This window comes from Cloeon dipterum, chromosome 1, assembly GCF_949628265.1.
Source record: "Cloeon dipterum chromosome 1, ieCloDipt1.1, whole genome shotgun sequence".
In the NCBI taxonomy this organism is placed as follows: domain Eukaryota; kingdom Metazoa; phylum Arthropoda; class Insecta; order Ephemeroptera; family Baetidae; genus Cloeon; species Cloeon dipterum.
Window position 1 is genome coordinate 13,859,748 of NC_088786.1, and position 18,778 is coordinate 13,878,525.

At 38.0% G+C, this 18,778-nt stretch overlaps 2 protein-coding genes and 1 long non-coding RNA gene across 3 annotated transcripts; 1 reads left to right on the plus strand and 2 right to left on the minus strand.

Annotated features, from left to right (window-relative positions):
• Positions 1–27: 27 nt before the first annotated feature.
• LOC135948621 (uncharacterized) lies at positions 28–2,113 on the minus strand. The gene is made up of 5 exons (XM_065497987.1): positions 1,817–2,113; positions 1,451–1,581; positions 1,104–1,391; positions 913–1,044; positions 28–853 (listed from the first exon to the last, which is right to left on the minus strand). Exons 1-5 carry the CDS (start codon positions 2,109–2,111, stop codon positions 671–673), a joined length of 1,029 nt encoding a protein of 342 aa, XP_065354059.1. The 5' UTR covers positions 2,112–2,113; the 3' UTR covers positions 28–670.
• A 197-nt stretch (positions 2,114–2,310) lies between these two features.
• LOC135948623 (ankyrin repeat and SOCS box protein 1-like) lies at positions 2,311–5,205 on the minus strand. The gene is made up of 4 exons (XM_065497989.1): positions 4,851–5,205; positions 4,621–4,793; positions 3,477–3,597; positions 2,311–3,333 (listed from the first exon to the last, which is right to left on the minus strand). The coding sequence occupies exons 1-4, from the start codon at positions 5,046–5,048 to the stop codon at positions 2,854–2,856; spliced, it is 972 nt and encodes a 323-aa protein (XP_065354061.1). The 5' UTR covers positions 5,049–5,205; the 3' UTR covers positions 2,311–2,853.
• Positions 5,206–12,235: 7,030 nt separating this feature from the next.
• On the plus strand, positions 12,236–14,503 carry LOC135934488 (uncharacterized). Its single transcript, XR_010574120.1, has 3 exons — positions 12,236–12,361; positions 13,807–13,980; positions 14,050–14,503. It is a non-coding gene; the product is annotated as an uncharacterized LOC135934488 (long non-coding RNA).
• Positions 14,504–18,778: the final 4,275 nt, after the last annotated feature.

Below are 18,778 nucleotides of genomic sequence, written 5' to 3' on the forward strand. Positions count from 1 at the left end.
TTCATTTTTTTTAATGATATTTGAATATTTAGTGTGATTAAACCTTTAATGTTTAGAAGCGACATATTTACAACTTTCTACCGAATTTTAGATAGTCAAGATGCACTATTTTTGAACTGAATCTTTTGATGATCCAAACCAGTTAACTTTAAAACTTAATTGTTAAAATAGGTCACACATCTGGAGTTAACGACAGTTAAATTCAAATTAAGGACATCAGCATTTTGCAATAGTTCAGTTTCTATAAATTGCCAAGTTAAATTTGGTTATGAAGTTTCTAAAATTGTTTTGTGCAATAGAAAACTATATTATAGCTCTCCTTTTAGAAAAATTTAAAGGACACAAACACCCTACTTTTAAAAGAGGAAATGAAGTAAATCAGTACAAATTCCTCACTTTGGAACCTAATTATGAATGTAAGGCACTATTAAATGTGAAATTTGAAATGTAAAAATATCGGAAGGACAAAGGGTCTTCAGAGTCATATTTGAATATACTCCTTCATTAAATTCTGGCTGTTTTAATGTAAAACTCATTCTAGTCTTTTTAAAGCAACAGTTGGCAGCCAGCAAAACCAAAAACCTTCCTTTCAGCTGGTGAGTGTTCATGTCCTATTATGAAGAAATCAGTTTATAACACCACCTCTTAAAACCCTTAAAACTAATTTTGTTCATTTTCTTGAAGATCCAGATATAATGGACTTCCTGCCCAAAGAGCGCTTCTGTTGTTTCTCCCAGGCCTTGGTGAGGACAGAAATGTTACTTTGAATGATTTTAAGGCCTCGCATAATGCTGGGTGAGATTTCAGGAAGTGGACCAAAGTTTGTCACTGGTTGAGGCAGGACAGTCACAGCCTACATAATAAACACGCAAAATCAGAATTGGTGTTAATATTTAATTGAGTGCAGCATACCATTCCATTTGACACAGGAATGAACAAGTTCAGCAGCGGCATCCCAGTAAAAATACTTCCCTGGTGATTGGTTCCATGATTTAGCAGACTGGCACTTCCATTGCTTGGAGGTGTGAAAGGGACAAGTGCTGACTGAAACAGATGGAAAAGTGTAAAAACCCATTTTGTACATTTCAATCAACTCAAGTTACTAGCTTCGGCTGATCAGTATTCATCGGCTGAAGGTCTCCGTTTGACTGAGCGTCGTCAAAATCATCCTCGCTCTCATCGCTCTCAGCCTCAGGTTGGACCACAACAACTGGTGGAGCTTTATCTGCCTCAAGTGAAGCCCCCAGTCTTTCTCTAGAGCTTCCAGTTCTCTTTGAACTTGTGACATTAGGAGATTGTGTGATTTGTCTTTGTTGTGCTTCCCCTGGAAGTTCTTCATCATCTTCTTGCACGTTGATAGCATTGAGCTCTTGAAGAAAACTTTGCTGCAGCTGTTTTTGAGATTTATGTATTAAGTTTATCATGTATAATAAGTAATATGTACGTGTACCCTGTGAAACTGGTTCAAAGTTAGATCAAGAATGTCTTTTTCAACCGTCAAAAATATTTTCTTATACTTCGTGCGCAGGTCCTGCACGCTTTGCTCATGGACTTCTTCCAAACGGTTCAGGTAAACTTCAGCTGAAGTAAGATAACACAATATCAACATGATGAGAAATTATCTTATGTATCGTCCTGGTCCCGGCAAAATTGCGCAACGTTCAACAAACACCCAAATTTTCATTGTCGAATTGATGGTTGACCTTTTCTTGCAACAAGGAAATTCGCGTTTGGTTGTTGAAAGTTACGCAATTTTGCCGCGACCAGGACGGTATTTTTAATATGTAGATAGATATTTATCGAAATTTGAACTCACATTGCAGCTTGAAGTCGGAGGCAAGAGCGTCAGCGTTGATTTTCTTTGATGCCATCTCTGTTTCCTTTTCTTTGCTTGTTTCTTCCTCGGTTTGAATGTCAGTGTCACTTTCGTCTTTCTTTTCAAGGCTGTCGCTCTTGTTTTTGTTACGCAAAGGGCGTTTCACTTTCTTCGCATTCTTCATCATCAGGATAGACGTAGATGTTCCGCGAACTGGATAGAATAAAACAACAGAAATGGCAATATTCAACAAAATACCACAGTGAACAGTGAATGGAGAATGAAACAGGATCATCTGGATAGGCCTGTTCAGCCGGTTGCTTTGGCGCCTTTCTCACTTTATGCGGCAATTTTGAATACTCTTCTTTGATTGGCTACAATGTGAATGATTGTTTTCATACCAACGATGCCCTCTGTTGCCTATCAGGAGAAAGAGCATCCACAAGGCCAAAAAGCACCCAAGGAGGCGCTTTATTGCAAATGAGACCCAAAACTAATTTGAATTATTTATTTGTCATTTAAAAGGTTTACTAAATATATTTTTCATGTATTGCTAAAAGATTACAATTACAACCAAAATTGGCTCCTCACCGGATTGTTATTAATATTCCATACATCACAACGCTTAATATTATCATAAAATATCTAAATGAAGCCAAAGATGAAAAAAGATGGAAAGCAATAAATAAGTGGAAATTTTTTGAAATAATAATAAAACAGTACAAAATAATGAAGTATGCAAAACATAAAAAAATTATCACAATCATTTTAAAATGTAAAATAATCATGTGTTGCATAATTACGTACATACCATTTTGAAAAAAGCAAAATTAACCATACAAAAAATACCAATAATTATTCCTTCATTTGATTCAAAATTTGTTTGGAATTTAAATCGAGAAAAAAATGAAATTATTTTGTTTAAATTCATACATTACACGTGTGCTTCATAATAAAACAAAACTGATCAGTAAAAATAGTATCGCAGAAAAATATCACACATTGTAACAAATTGTCATGTCCTAAAGATAAACGTATCATAACAGTTCAAACTTCAAAAAGCTCTGAACAGTTTGCGGTATGCTACCGATACTGTTGATTTTCTGTTGTGCCCCCTGACCTAGTCTGCTACGCACTGCGATCCGACAGAGATCCTGCAAACTCAGCGGATTGAACATCAACGCTTCAAGGAAGTCCAAGAGGTCAACAAATATACTGTCTGGCAAATTAATGTTTGAGTTTTTTGTGCGCTTCCTCTCAAGCACTTTTTGAACGTTTCGCCCCTTATTGTCTGTGCACCAGAAACTGTGTCCAAACTTGGACAATAATGTCCATACAAGCTTGAGCTTCTCCACCTTAACGTCTGATGTCATGGACCACTTGTTACCCACTGTGCAGAGCACCAGTGACGATCCCTGGGCCCGCTCACCTTCTTTCGCTACAGACCGCTCGCCAATGCTTGGTCCATATTGCAGCGCCAGCAGTAGCACTTCCGGGCTTGGCTTAGCAGCTGCAATCTGGAATATAAAAATAGCTTTAAGAAAATTTATGGTGCCTCTTAATTATAAAATCAAATCATTATCCTTTTGTGAAACAGAAGATTATAAATGAAATGATAATAATGACATAATTTAAATACTTGGAGTTAGTACAAACTTACCTCTGCTGCATGTAAAATTTGATTGCCCGTGTGCTTGTCAAAGTCTTCTGTGTTGGAGCCGTATTCTACTAATTTCTTGGCAATATCCAAAAATTCAAAAGTGACAGCCAGGTGGAAGTACCTACAGCAAAGAAAAACAGTTTGCAAATTAGCATTGAGGTAATTTTACTGGCAGCGATTAAATCGTCTATGCAAACGACATTTCTATTTCTTTCACACATATCAATTCTACTTCATAGTTAGCAAAAATATTTCTGAGCATTAAAATATAACAAGCTCAAGAAGACGCTCATAAATTCTCCATAAATATTTTAGGAAATTAATTTTTTTTGAACATATAGCAAGGTCATAAGAGATAGTTTGCCCTTTGTTGCAACCACAATGATCCATTTACTTTTAATCAAAACCATCAAAACAAATATATATAAATACACAACTTGAGTTTTAACAAATATATATTTTAAGATTGAATGATGTTTAATTTTTATTTACTGTTTGTTAGTAAATCATGGAAATTATCTTTCGCTCAAAATAAGTTGCAAATCTATTAACACCAAATTCGCAAAAAATTGCTATTTTGCAGGGAGGGGGGTCGCAGGTCGCAGGGCTAAACAAGATTTTCACACCCTTTTTATTGTGCTCAACATTAAATGTAGCAGAGAATTTTTGCTGGTGGCTAGTGCAGCGGACTAAATTTTAAAAGTGAAAATTGATAGTGCTTAACAGTCCAAAGGGCCAGAGGCCAAATTTTTCTCTGACACTACTTGATTATTATTATTACTATTGGTTTACTTTTAAAACGGCAGCTGGATCAGATTTGCGTTAAAATTTCCCTTCTTGACGCCCATGCTTAGTAAACTCAGCAAAATTCACACAGGAGTAGAGCCATTTGTTCAACAAAAAATTGGTGCCTTTTGTACAAGCAAAAATTTATTAAGTTAAAATGTTATCAAGTTAAATTGCGAAATAGGAAAGTAAAATATCACTGAAATTTATGTACATTGCAATTATAGTTAGAAAACTAGTTCGCTCAACTTTTTCAAGCATGATTATGCAACCTATTCTAGTCATACGGCATGTACTTTCGTATCTTGAATAAAGCTATAAATAAAACTTATATATTATAAAATTATTTTCCAACTACCATGATTCGCAAATGAGTTGCTTTTCAGCGTTGGTGTAGGGCGCAAGGTGGCTCTTGGTGGATGCACCCTTCTCCAGAAGGATCTCAACCATGTTCAGATATTTGCGGTAAATAGCAATGTACAGAGCCGTGTGATGTCCAGTCCCAGTGACAGCATTTACGTTGGCCCCTTTCTGCAAATTTTTCAACGCTTATTAAGTCATGGGATAAATGAATCAAGAATCACTCACCTTGATTAAAAAGTTAACGCAGACAGTGTGGTTTCTGTAGACTGCACTCTGCAAGGGAGTCAATTGACCGCAGAAGGAAAACTCTGCCCTTCTCTCGAGGGCGTCAGGGTCGCGCTCCAGCACTTCGTCCATTTGCAGCACGTCCGCGTCTGACTGTCTGCACTGCGACGAGTGAAGACTCAGCACCATCACGCTCATCTTGTTTCGTTGGTCAGACAAAATATTGCAGAGAAAAACATCCCAGTCTGATGCAGATTTTGGCTTTGATATGACTCCTGCGAAGAGATTTACAAAATACGAAATTTTGTGTTTACAAGACCAGGTGTTCGACGAAGAGAAGTAGTGAGTGGATGGCTTTCTGGGAGTGAAAGAGTAAGAATAATGATGATTGGTCGAATGGTTGGTGAGCCACAGATTTGAACAGCGCGGGCGGCAAACGAAAACAAGGCTGCGGAACAAGAAGAAACACGCATCGACTGAAGTAATGTGAAGTGGCGAAATTTTTAATTTTCTAATAATTCCAAATTGCAAATTATATTTGAATTTTATCGATTGTACTTAACTAAGAAATTATTCATGGAATTCCTATGAGATTTTGGCTTTCAAATAGCTTGAATGTGCCGACACAAATTCCGCATTTGCAATCGTGATTTAAATTTACGAGTTTTGCATATATTTAATGCTTCAGTACACATCTAAAAGTTTAAGTCAAAGTGAGTATATTGATCAGAGGTTGGAATTTAGTTAAAAATCGAAAAATTACATTTAATCGCTCTGTTTTAGTGACGCAGGGATATGTCCAGAGTCCAGAACCCAAGTTTTTATAAAGTCATCTTAACCTCAACATCATATCATGAGACATGTTGGCAATTGAAATCTAGGAAAATCAATTGTAAGCAAGCTCATTTAACACAAAATCTTTGGAACAGTAGACCCTGTAAAGCATTGTGAGTATCTTAAAGAGCAATATTTTATCTGTAACGTGTTGGTTTCAACATAGCAAACAATTACAATATTGCATTATATCTTAAAGGTGAACAGTAGTGTACAGTGCCAGTAATTCAACCAAATATTTTTCATTTGTTATGATAAATAATCGACAGTGCTTAACTGTCTACAAATATCTCACACAGTGTTTGGTGTAAATAAAGCACTATCGCTGTTTGTAGTCTCACTATTATAATATTATAGTTAAAAAGGTTGGAAGAGAGCATTTTGACGTTTTCCATATCGCACTGCATGGCTCACGGGCACGGATGGTATTTTGAAAATTCATGGCGTTCGGCATCTCTCACTCATCTCTCCTGACTCCTCGCGAGCAGCATAAAATTATCGTCTTGTATAAATTTTGTTTCAACAAGAATATGCTTATCGAAAATCGCCCGCAGTGAAAAATAATAAAACACACATATGTATATATATGTGATGCATGAAAAAGCAGAAGAGTTTAATTCGCTTTCAATCTCATCAAGCAACAGCAGCAGCAGCAGAGATGAGAAACAAGCCTTTCAAAGGGGGCTGTTCGAATCACGTCCCTGATTAATCTGCTCTTGGCGGCGCAAGAATAAGTACCTCGTGATACGAGACACGCCCCCAATCCTCCGATTTTAATCACTTCTCTCGCGGCTTGCAAAAAACACCAACACACACTAAGATCCTCTACACACTCGGCCTGCCAACTGATAATCAATTTTGTTTTATTGGTGCGCGCACAGCTCTCATGCAGCCAATTTCCCATTCCTGCGCGCCTGTAACGTAACGAGTAAAAATTGCTTTTTTCCTCCCTCCGCTTTTGTACTTAAGATATAATCGTTTCAACTAAGTTGTGCTATACTGTGACCACGAATAACAGCAATTTTTCATCTAAAATTTTCAATTTTTCGCTTTTGCCGCCCCCTAATTGATTAACGCAAAAAATACAGATTTAAGGCTAATTGTAAGTCGTTTGTTAATTTGTGGATATTATCCTCTTGTACTTTTTCTTTAAGACAATGGCCAGCATTATTTACATAATTTGTCTCAACTCTATTTTTTTAGTTTTAAAATTGTTTTGGAAGATACAGAAATCTGTAATGGCAAACTTTTGTTTTAATTTTTGTATAAATGAACAGTAAAAATCTCATCGATTTATCTGAAGCAAAAGTAATATTAATATTAGTTAGGAAAATAACATAAAAAGTGCAATTAAAATATTTCCAGCTGAATTAAAAACTTCCTAAGAATTTCAAATTTTAGCAGGATTTACTAAAAAGATAAATAATATAATGATGGTAAAAATATTCCGATTCCTGCTAAGGCTGTGGGGATCCCCTAAAAGTCAGATGTTTGTCTGCACAGTTGGCCAATAACAACAGTTTGTCTAAATTATCAATCTGATCGGGATTTGATTTTTAAGCGAGACATGTGTGCGCTAATAAAACAATGCACGCCTAAATTTACTGCTGCCGCGCTTATGCTTTGGCTCTCTCTTGAAGCCCGCAAACGATCGCGAGAGAGCAACAAATAAACCGTTCTGGCTTAAAGTTGGCATCCATTTGCATAAATACTGATGCTTTACGGCCTCTTGTCAGTGCAGGCCGAATGCTGAAATAATTTTGAATGATTATTATATCCTGGTGTAATGCCTCTTTAAAGGGCTCGCTCACCATGCAAATATAATACGTAATAAAATCATGAATTTTCGTACACACACGTGCAGTGCGAGTTTCCATAGCTGTGGCACTCAAAAGTGAGAAAACTTTATTGTGCTTAGTCACTTTTAAAATGGATTGTAGGTATCAGAAACATATATAATTTAAATTACTTTTAAAATTGAAATAGTTTTTCTAGTATTGTTGATTCATTTCAGATTTTCTGTTTACTTATTTTTTTGTTTGAGAAATTTTCGGCTCGTAGCTGGTTAATCCATTAGACAAATCTTTGAGTAAAAAATGCCAAGCTATATCCGTGTACAAATTGAAAAGCCACCTGAAAAAGTTGCCCCCCATTGAATAGCCTAAATCGAAGCAAAAAACGAAATATTTAGACGACGATTCTGAAATCCTTCTCGGCTTACGGACCAAAAAATCACGCAACTCCCAAATTTGGGCTCACATGATTTACCATGTATCCTCTCGAAAAGACAATTAGCCGCAAAAAAGCGCGTGTGTGCGTCTGTAAGGGCGGCACGCGTCCTTATTTTATAAGAATATTGGCGAGCGTCGGCACGTACGCGATGCGAAAATCTGGTTCTCATTTGGTCGAAATTCGCCGTTTGCCCAAAAGTAGGCATGGGGACGTGAGCTAATCCAGAACAATACCTGTCGGCAAAAAAGCCCATTAACGAGACCGCGAGCTTATCAACCGTGGACATCGGCATTTCGCTGCTCTCCTTCGCTTTTCTTGGCCACGTCTCGCGTACAAAACGCCGCGCGACTCGGAAAAGGGCAAAATTGCCAATTGCAGCACGCCGTGTGAAAATCGGTCGCTCTGCAGCGGGCACCAAGAGGGAGCACCTGCGGGTATCGGCGGCCTAGCGCTTTTCATCTCGGTGCCAAGAGGTGTGATGTCACCCCAATTCAGCCCGAAGGAATTTCTCCAACTTCAAAACTATCGCCGCCAACGCATCTCACGCAACTGGGGAAAACTATTTGTCCCGAAAGTGTGCACTGAATTGCGAATCGTTGCATGGCTGTTGAAAGGCACTCGTTGCCTTCAAAACGGTTGATACCCGATATATTTGGAAGTGAGCAGGCATGGGACGGTTGCTCTACTAGCTCAAAATAAAAATAAACAAAGTCGAAAATAAATTGAGCTGAATTTTTCATGAATCTCTATCTCTAGCGTACAGTTGAATTGTTTTCAACGACCGGTGACTTTTTGATCATTTTGATTTATACATTTTGTCGTTCCAACTCAAAATTGCAAATAAATGATGAGGTATTAAATGTTGTGTGGTATTTATTTTTTACATTTATAGCTACATTTAAATGTAGCTTCCTCGGTGTTAACGAGCTGTTTATTTTTCTATATCTCTGATACAGAAAGGTATACAGCTATACTAGTTTAGGCAACTGGTTATAGCCCTAATTCATGAGCAAGAATGGAAACATGTCACAAATTTCCTACATCAATTTAACATTAACATGTGCATTAGAAGCAATCACCTACTGTAAGAGCTCATTTTATGTTGCAGATTATGTATCCAAGTTTTTGCCAAATCAATGAAAGAGGTGAGATTTCTCGCATTTTGTCAAGTCTTGATGAGTAGCCGAAATTGTGCTGGCTCTTATCTGCGCAAAAGTATTATTTGATTCGATTCAACCGTTTGCTCATTTTAATTGATAACGCGTAGAGAGCCGTGCTTTTGTCTTACTTCGCTTCGCACTCCTTTCAGCTGAGTCATCATCTTTGATTGGAAACAAGTGAGTGTGTATTCACAAATGAATCAAACGCTGCGCCTCGATTTTAGAGTACGCTGTTGCTGCTGCTATCGTGTTTCGCTGCTTTATTCACATTTCATATTATGCTTATGCTTAATACGTGCACATGACCAACGGAGGAGGAAGGATGCGAGTGCTGCATTGCATACGCTGGGCGACCCAGCAGCTCGAAAGGGAAATCCGAAGACACCGGTAAATGAACCACACCCCGTGTGCTTGAAAAATTGGTCTTATCAACAATTTATCACTTTCATCAGAGTGCAACGCATGCTGCAACGCTTTATTAGGAATTTTGAACCCTATATGGACACTTGTGGTTTGTACGTTTAAGCTATACTATTTCTTTTTAATTAGGTATAAGCACATTTATTATTTTAAAAAAGGATGGCCAACGTTCTAAACTAAAAATTTTCATTTAACGTGTTACAATTTTAAACTCGCTACAAGAAAGTAAAATTTCTTCTCATAGCTTAACGGAAAATTTTCAATCAAGCAAGCGAGAGAGCAAAAGCGTGCTCTTGAACTATTAAGTCAAAGTCGTAATAAAAATGCATAAAAGAGCAAAACAAGTAGCATTGGCAGCTACCAAGTGCCCAAGAAATACCAAATGTGAAAATAGTTTTTCGTCCTGTATTTTACCCCATACATGCGCAATGCCATGATAAACAATTTAATTACAAATTTTAATTTCACTCAATTCATGAGGTTTCATGTTCATATACGTTTGTGCTTCAAGCTCCATGCGAAGCTTACTTGGTTTATTCAAGGATTATTGCCTTTATTGAAGTTGTGTCCCATTCGTTTATCCAAGTCTTTTATTCCTTTACAAAAGTTGCAGATTTTGCAGCAATAACTTTGCTGGCAATTTAGCCGCAGACAGGATGGCCAGAATTGGGCTGCTTAAAATTTCGCTTTGATATATTATGCGCGTGCATGGGTAGAAGAGAGTGTAACCAAATCTGGCCGGTGACTTGAACGCTGGGCAATAACTCTCGGCGAGTCATGAGCATTCCTTCGGATGCTGGGTCCATGCACGCGGCCAGGTGTGTGACTGAGTAGGAGGAGGCTCCGACTTCAAGACTACATACATACCCGTATAATGTGTACTATTATCATACGCGCGGAGTGAGCGAGGTGCACACCTGTTTGTCTGCATTATTTGCGAAGCCTGCTGTATTTATTCGTGGCTCCCGCTGCTTTTGCGTGAGTTTCGTGCTCGGCGAAAATGTCATCGCTCCTCGTCTGCCCGACTACAGCGTTTATTTTATCTGCCTTTGGCCGGCATTCCGCCTAATTTATGCGCGTTTGATTTTATTTTTGCTCTCCACCCACGTATAGAGAGACGCGAGAGCTCTTTCCAGCAGCCACATGGAGAAATAAACTTTTATCTGCTGCGTGCTTTTCACGAGCACGGATATCGAATATGTGCTGCATGAGCATTGTGTGCTGGGCAACAGGCAAAATTTAATACACGTCACTTCGTATGCAAATTGATTTGGGATCCATTGTGAAAAACGGGCGAATGGTCCTGTCACAGAAAATCTTGAACTAAGCAAACAACTTTTAATCCTAGCTTTGATGATTAACTATCACGATTCAGGTTAACATTAATTTTATCGTTACAGCGTCATATACTATCGGCCATTGCTGTAACCGTTATTATTATAGTTATTACTCCAGAAATGCAATATTAAATGCACGATGGTGATTTTTGTGTGTGCTGAACGCTGAACTTGTACATCGATGAAGCTACTTAAGATTCAGCCGAGGCGTCTATTCAAATTTGTTCTGCAAAAACGCTGCTGTATACAAAGACGTAGGACAGAGGGAATTTTAAGGATTTTTTCGTACACGCCGCATAACAAGGACATGACACTGGTATTTCCACCGCATGACCACCGATCTCTTGCCTGCTTTTTACCTTTATACACACAAACACACTCTGCGTGGATCTCTCTCTTTTTTTTATCTCGATACCAAAGCCAACATGGAATAGAAGCAGCAGCAGCAGACTGCTTTTGGCCATTCGAGGCTGTTAAATGTAATTTATATCGAATTTTTGCATTGTTTACTGCGCGAGTGGGGAATGAGGCGGAGAGCGAACGAGTGCCCTGTGAGTGTGTGTGTCGCCTTTTATCGCAGCCTTGTATCAGGCGATAAAAATTTATGTACTTACAAGATTGCTGAAAACGCGCTGCAATGCGAATCACGACTATTTGAATTTTAACAGCTCGGATCTGGAATTCTAGGAAGCTGGCTGAACGAGGGTAAAAAAATAAATCGCCAGCCTACACACTCGCTGCTTCGAGTTATGGGTTTAATAAATTAAAAGCGAATCTTATTGCACGTCTCGCGGAATAAATAACGAGTGAAAGCGGAGATGCGATTATTGTCGGATCCCAATTAGGCTGAAATTCTGCGAATGCCTCAGCCCCACATTTTCAGGAATAATTAAATTTCAAATCACAGGAGGAGCTGGTGGAATTTTTCAAGCAATTAATTCAACTAGATCCATGTTCTAAAAATTATGTGACAATGAAAGACTGATAAATTTATGTTTTTTTTTCAATTCAAACAAATTGAAACAAAAGTATAATTTCAAAAAAAAATAGCGCAGTTCCCTTTCACGTTGCAAATCGAATTGCAAGCTCACAATCAGTGTGACTCGCACCTATTCATCTCAGTTTTAAGCCTTCCATGCCAAATGCAAATAATTTTCAGCTTTCGCATGTCGGCCGCCGTTTAGCCGGGTGATGCAAATGACGTGGCGCGGGTGTGCAGACGATAAAATACCGGGGGAGGTGCGAGCCGCGCGGTCATTAATAACAATACTTGTTAACGCGCCATGAAATCGGCGTGAAATGCGAGGTTTATTTTGTCTAACAAGCCGAGATTATGATAAGATGCGAGAGTGCGAGAAGGTCCGTCCGCGTCCGCTCGCCTGTCAAACGCGGCGTAATAATGCGCGCGATAGTTTCCTCCTTATCTACAATCTTATAGTCTGCCCGAAGTAATTAACTCGCATCAATAGTGGAGTGCGTTCAACACGACTGGCCCTGCCACTGCTTCATGAAACCAAATTAATCTCTGGTGAGCAAGAAAAAATATCCCAACACGGGCTTCAAATTTAATTAACCAGTTTGTGCAAAATCACTGTTTTAGTGTATGTTGACTGTTAATCACGCACAGCTGCTTTATTTCTTTGGATTAATCATTTTATCCGTAATATTTGTGTTGATTTGTAGTAGTGCGTTCGCCGGGACGGGAATGTCTCAGGACTCTCGGAATCTCCCGGGAATTCCCGGCGCCAGGACCCAAATTTTTAGGCGGGAGCCACGGTCGGGACGGGAGCGGGAAAGTTTTGCCGGGAGCGGGAATTCCCGGGAACCTAGTCAAAATTCACATTCACAACTCGCTTTTAATTTTCCTAGAATGATTAAAAAATTGCTAGGAATGTTTTGTATATTAGATATTTTTCACGGTTTGATAACTTTATGAACTGTCCTAATTTCAATTTGCGGAGTTCAAGCTGTAATATTTCATTTTTGTCATTCACTACAACTAAAAATGTTACAGAATACAGAATTTTCTTTCATTGATGATTCACGCCACTTAAAATAGTCGGGAGAAAAGTTCTTGATCTAAATAAAATGCAGTTTTTTAGGTTTAGTTTTACTAATTTCTGCATCTACAGAAAATTGAATTTTATTTAAAACTTAGTATTTAACGTTGACCAGTAAAAATTGCCTCCGTGGATTTTTTATCAAAGAAAAGTATAATTTATAACTTCAACACGGAAAAATAAAAGATCATAGTAAGTTTGTATTTGTAAATATGCGAGCTAAGAATTAAAAATTATCAACGCACATTGCTGGTGTCTACTTTCGATTTTAAAATTTTTGGCGGGAAATCGGGAGCGGGAAGGATCGGGAAATAAGAGTCGGGAGCGGGAATTCCCGGGAAAAATATTTGGTAAGGGCACCAGGAAATTCCGGTAACAGAGGAAACATTTTTTCGGGACCGGGACTCCCAGGGAGAAAAATTTGCTCCCGAAGAACGCACTAATTTGTAGGTTTAGATTATAAATATTTGAGAGTTTTAAAGAAAATTAAAATTATCAATGTTTAAGATCATCCAAGCGTTGAAAATTTCAACCCATCCCGGTCACTATATTTTTCCTATATATGGTAAACTGTAATATATAAATAGGGTCTAATAAATATCCTCATTAAACATACTAAAAGAAAATGCCTAGTATTGAAAAAAGACTAATTGCAGCATGGGACACATTAGATACGGATGTTAACTAATCTTTTATAAACAATTTTTGCAGTACAAGCTCTACTTATACAGAACATTTTCAATTTTAATTTTTAGATGGTTCCTCTTAAACATTGTAAAATACAAACAGTTAATACCAGCTAGAAGCCTTACGAAGCTTCCACGTCGTATTGTCTTCAAAATTATGATTAAAATCCTTCTCTTCTCATTTTAAATCAATCATGATCATTGAATGCTCCATATCAAACACTCAGATCGTGGGACAAAATCGGTGGTGAAGGTGTGAAGTGAACACGACGAGCGGTCATCTGCGTTGCGTGAGCCGGTCTTGGAGGTGGAATCCTGACCGGCCAGCTCGATACCATCGGCCGCTCTCTACGCACAGAAGACCGACCGGCCAGAATCCACGGCCCGCTAGCTTCACGACAGTATTTTTCCTTATTAATTTTTAACCCACAAAAGCGACCAGCGCATTTCTACTAAAAATGAATTTCCAGAGTGGAACGCACCAGTTCGCATCAGAGGCGATATTTTTCACGCTGAGATGATTCCCGGCTGATAGCCGGAGACGGTAAAATTAGTAATGTAGAGATAACCTAATAATATTAGCTTTGCTTGGCAATTTTGCTAAATTAAGATTATATAGGCAAGGGCACTTCGATTGTACCGTTTTAACGATATCACAGATAAAAAGATAACAAAAATGATTTTTTTGTGGTAGGTAATTTGATTAAAAATTTAATGTTGTCTTCTCCTACATTGACCAAGGAGCAAGGAGCAATAAAAACTGCACTATGACTTTTGTCCAAGCTTATTTTATTTATGTTTTGCCTTTTAGTACACGCTATTAGAGGCGTGTGGCCATTATTCTAATGCGAGTTCGAACACAAAACCAATTTCACGCGATGACACTGCAGGATAAGAATCGGATTGATCGTTTTATAAACAGAACTGCACCCAAGAGAGTCGAAAATAGTGTATATACGTGGAGAGCCTTAGGAAGGAAATAATACACACTACAATGTGGTGAAGAGCTCTGCATTGATTGCGGCCGATCCATTTGTGAAGAATTCATCAGTCGAGAGTGGAGAGGAGCACACCCCTGATTTCATTTTATTCACACCTCGCCGTGCAGTTAAAAAATGATTTATTGGTTGCACGGAGATTTAATTTTCCTTTTTGTAATCAATGCGTTGGCTTTTTCAATAATCCGTTTCGCTATTAGGCCGCATTTGCCTGTCATAATAGGCGGATGATTAATGAATTAAAATTTTTCCTCGTCTCAGCACCCAACAGCAGCACTCCCAGCACCTCATATGAGTGTGTGTGTGTGTGTGTGTGTGTGTGTGTAATTGACTCTATGCGTGTGTGTTTCCAAGCCCAATTTTCTCGCTTCCTAATCTGATTCTGGGCAAATTAGAATTCTGATTAGTGTTTGTACGAATTACACAGACGCAACGGCGGTTTGAATTTCGACTAACGCTCTATTGACACCTGGACAACTCGCAAAACGATTAATCGATCAATTGAATCACATACATGAATATTAACTGTATAAAGCAACGTTGTATAAAGGTACTCACATTATTGTTTTCTTTCCTTCATGAATTAAAAAGCCAAAATGGAAATGGTCTTCATGCACAAATCACAGCAGGTAAAAAGCGGAGAACGACTAATTTTACATCGAAAATTAGTTGACTGCTAATTGTTCACGCCGTAGAATTATTTAAACGAGCTGTCAACAAGAATAGTGCCGTGCAAAAGTGGCACTAGCTGTTTAGATCTAATCAAAAACACACGCTGACGAATACGCAGCGCAAAAATTGCTCGGGCAGCTAGCTCAGTCGTCGTAAAATTTGCACATCCGAGAGGGCATAGATCAAGATTTCGGCTGGCATAGAGCAAACGTCTCTGTATCCGCCTCGCGGGTCCCTTTATAAGGAGCTGGGCGCACGTAAAAATTTGAAATATTAGCCGCGTTTCCGTGAATCGCGAGCGCAAAAAACGGCTGAAATTGGGCGCTGATCTCATATGCAGCAGGCGAAAATCGCGACGACGGCCTTTGACTGACGAGCCGAGAGGACCACACAGGAGCTGTATCTCATTAATAATTGGATATATAGCGAGAGCGCCTCTCAGTCAGTGTGTCTCTCTTGCCTAGCTCAATTAGCAAAAAGCAGCTCCCTCGTGCCGCAACCCGTTCTGCCAAATTCTAAATAACCGTGCCGCATGCTGTTGGCGGCAAATTTTCTTAATGACTTAGTTTGGGCAAAATTGAGCCGACGCGAATATTGTGGCGATGATGGCTGTTTCATGCACACTTTCTTGTAAATATTTCCTTTGATAGCTGCATTAATTGCTATTTTCAGGCTTTTTAGGCTCAAAATCGCCGCTAATGACGGCAATTCACGCAATTATAATCAGCTAGCACTTTAGAATTAAGTTTTTCACAAACATTCCGTACATTCCTAGATGCTGCGATGTTACTAACATGGCAATGACCTCGTCATGAGCTTTTGCTTGAAAACCGATTACTTTGAAAAGATTCCATAAATTCTCCTTATGTTTTGGAATAATGTTTCTTTTAAAAGTCACGTATCTTTGTTTAGAAATGTTAATTAAATTCAACGCTGACATGAAATGTCTAAAATAATATTTACAAAATTCTTCATATCGCTGAGACAAAACGTTTATGAGATTTATGAGTAAACGCTCTTACTGAAATCGAGTGGATTTTGAATATTTCAATGTGGTTTTCTACATTGAGTTGTTGATTAGATAAATTTGGTGTCAAACAAACTTAAATACAAAATCAAACAGGTAAAAAATATCCTTATTTCCAATGAAATACTGAAAATTGGTATGGAATTCCTGAAACACGACTAAATTATTAAGAATAACTTGTGCAATAAAACTCTTGATGCCAAAAATGCAACATCACAAACTGTCTGCCAAAGTTAAACCGTTTGAAAATTATGTGGCTTATAATACTTTTACGCATCTGAGCATTACTAATATAGAGTAAATTCGCATACAAATGTAAAATGAAGACTGCAAAGCTTCTCGTTAGTTTTTTTTAATCTTCAGCCTATATGTTGCGTATTAGTCAATTTATTTAAGACAAGATAATTAACATGAGCACCAAATTGAAAGCAAAAAGTCTTAAAAATAAATGGCCTGTTATAAGCGCATGTTCAATAAAATCATTTGATTATGGCTGCCACATTGTCGTGTCCTCGAATTCCATTTTGTCTGTGTGCTCGATAAAATTTGGTTAGGCTAATCACGTCAAAAGAAGCTTCTTACTGCGGGTCGACCAATCTCTCAATTAAATTTGCATGCCACAGAGCAAAGGAAGTAATAAAAACGGCGGCGGCAAAGCTGAAAGAATGCTTGTCGTCAAATTACCAATTCTGGCCCACGGTCAAAAGAAATAAAAATTACGCATGCATACTTTTAATAACTTGAGTCCGGGTGTGTTTCATTCTTAAGCAGGTATAGGCACATAGCTCTCCATGCTGGTTGGTCCGTACCTCACTAAATTATTTAATTATTAGGTCTCTTCATAAGGCGTTTCATCACCAACTTCTCCACGTGTGTGTTCATAGCCCTAATTAGCACTTACTTTTGTAGCTCGTAAATACTTGAAATGCTAGAATAATGGAATAAAAGCATTGAAAAATTAATGGCTGCTAAATTAAATAATATAATTGATTAAAGTATTTTATTGTATTTGACTAGAGCAAGAATAAACAAAAAAAACAATAATATTTAGTTGGTTTAGCTTATGACTAAGAATGTTGTAAAAAATATTTTATTTCGCATTAAATGAACCTACAGTCTAACATAGTTAAGCCTTCGTTGTAATCTTGTAAAAAAATGTCCCAAATGGCTACAGCCAAAAATTTCATCCTATACGTTTTATTCTTCAATAAAATTTGATATTTTCACCACCATAAATATAAAAAAGTTTTAAATACTATATTTTCGTGACGATGTAAATTGTCGGCATCTGCGATAATAAATTTTGGTAAGTTAATTAAAAACCAAGCAACTCAATTTTGGAATGTTTTACAAGAGATCCTGCAGGTAAACGGTAAATCGAGTGTGTTAGGCGGCTTGTTGTGCCTCGTGTAATTCAGATTGGGACACGTCGCCGATTACACAAAAAGCAAAGACGGCCGCAAGAAAAAAGCTGCCGCGCGTCGTGTCTTTTGTAAATAAAAATGATATTGATGGCTGGACCACACGCGAGTTGCCAGATTCTGCGGCAAATATTCAGCAACTCCTGCTTTTCTTCGGCGCGCCACTCGCGGCAGCAGAATGGAAATAATTCTTTCTTTTCTTCCGTCTGATTTTTTGTTTGCCGTTCGCCCGTTGTCTTTTATTTATTTATTATTTGACGATGGGATGGACCCGGCCGAACATTGAATGCAGATTTCGCCGCGCTCACAGAAAGAGCCGGACAAATTTACCGCCGTCGAAATTTAATATTCCCAAATTGTCAATTATGTATATAAATTTGAATGGCCATAGGCTTTGGTGTATTCGGGTTATATTTATGGACCTGTCAGACAAATCTAAAGGATAAAACGACCCTTCTTTGAATCAATAAATTCAAAGTTTCAAATGAAAATCAGTCTCACCAAAGCTTCATTCGAGTAACGATATTTTTTCTCTGCAGGATCCAATTACCTATATATCTATAAATCGATATTCCTGCACACTTTAATCTGTCGTTTCCTCTGTTAGTGATTATATTGAATTCCTTTTACTTGGAAAAGCAGGGTTTATTTTTTAATTTAATAAGACACCATGCATGATATTATACGATCAATGCAATGATTTTTTAAAGAAATAAAATACATAAATCATTTCTTTCTAGCACCAATAATACGAGTGTTATAGCCAGTGGCCACGAGTAATTCATCCCACTTTTATTGGAGTCGTGCTCAGCATTTAAGCACAAATTAATTGACCTTTCATCTGTTTATGTTTACTCATAAAAAGCGGAGAACGGGAGATTTATTTTCGCGTCGAAGCGGGTTTGACGACTTCAGCCTTGGCGGCGAAAAATGAATGATAATGGTTTATGCATAGGTGCAGTTTGTAATAAACGTGTATTGCTCATCTCTTCATAAAGGTAACGACCAGATAACTCGTGCAATAAGTCAGCCGTGTTATTGTTCCGAAAGGATTTTCGGCGCTGCGCGGCTGGTCGACGAA

Bases quoted from the DNA above. Each gene is read 5' to 3' on its own strand.
- LOC135948621 (XM_065497987.1), bottom strand. From the start codon at position 2,111: ATGATCCTGTTTCATTCTCCATTCACTGTTCACTGTGGTATTTTGTTG. The intron at 1,582-1,816 runs GTGAGTTCAAAT...ATCTTACTTCAG, and splicing joins CTCCGACTTCAAGCTGCAAT to CTGAAGTTTACCTGAACCGT. The intron at 1,045-1,103 runs GTAACTTGAGTT...CATCTGTTTCAG, and splicing joins ATACTGATCAGCCGAAGCTA to TCAGCACTTGTCCCTTTCAC.
- LOC135948623 (XM_065497989.1), bottom strand. From the start codon at position 5,048: ATGAGCGTGATGGTGCTGAGTCTTCACTCGTCGCAGTGCAGACAGTCA. The intron at 4,794-4,850 runs GTGAGTGATTCT...AAAAATTTGCAG, and splicing joins GCGTTAACTTTTTAATCAAG to AAAGGGGCCAACGTAAATGC. The intron at 3,334-3,476 runs GTAAGTTTGTAC...TTTATATTCCAG, and splicing joins AAATTTTACATGCAGCAGAG to ATTGCAGCTGCTAAGCCAAG.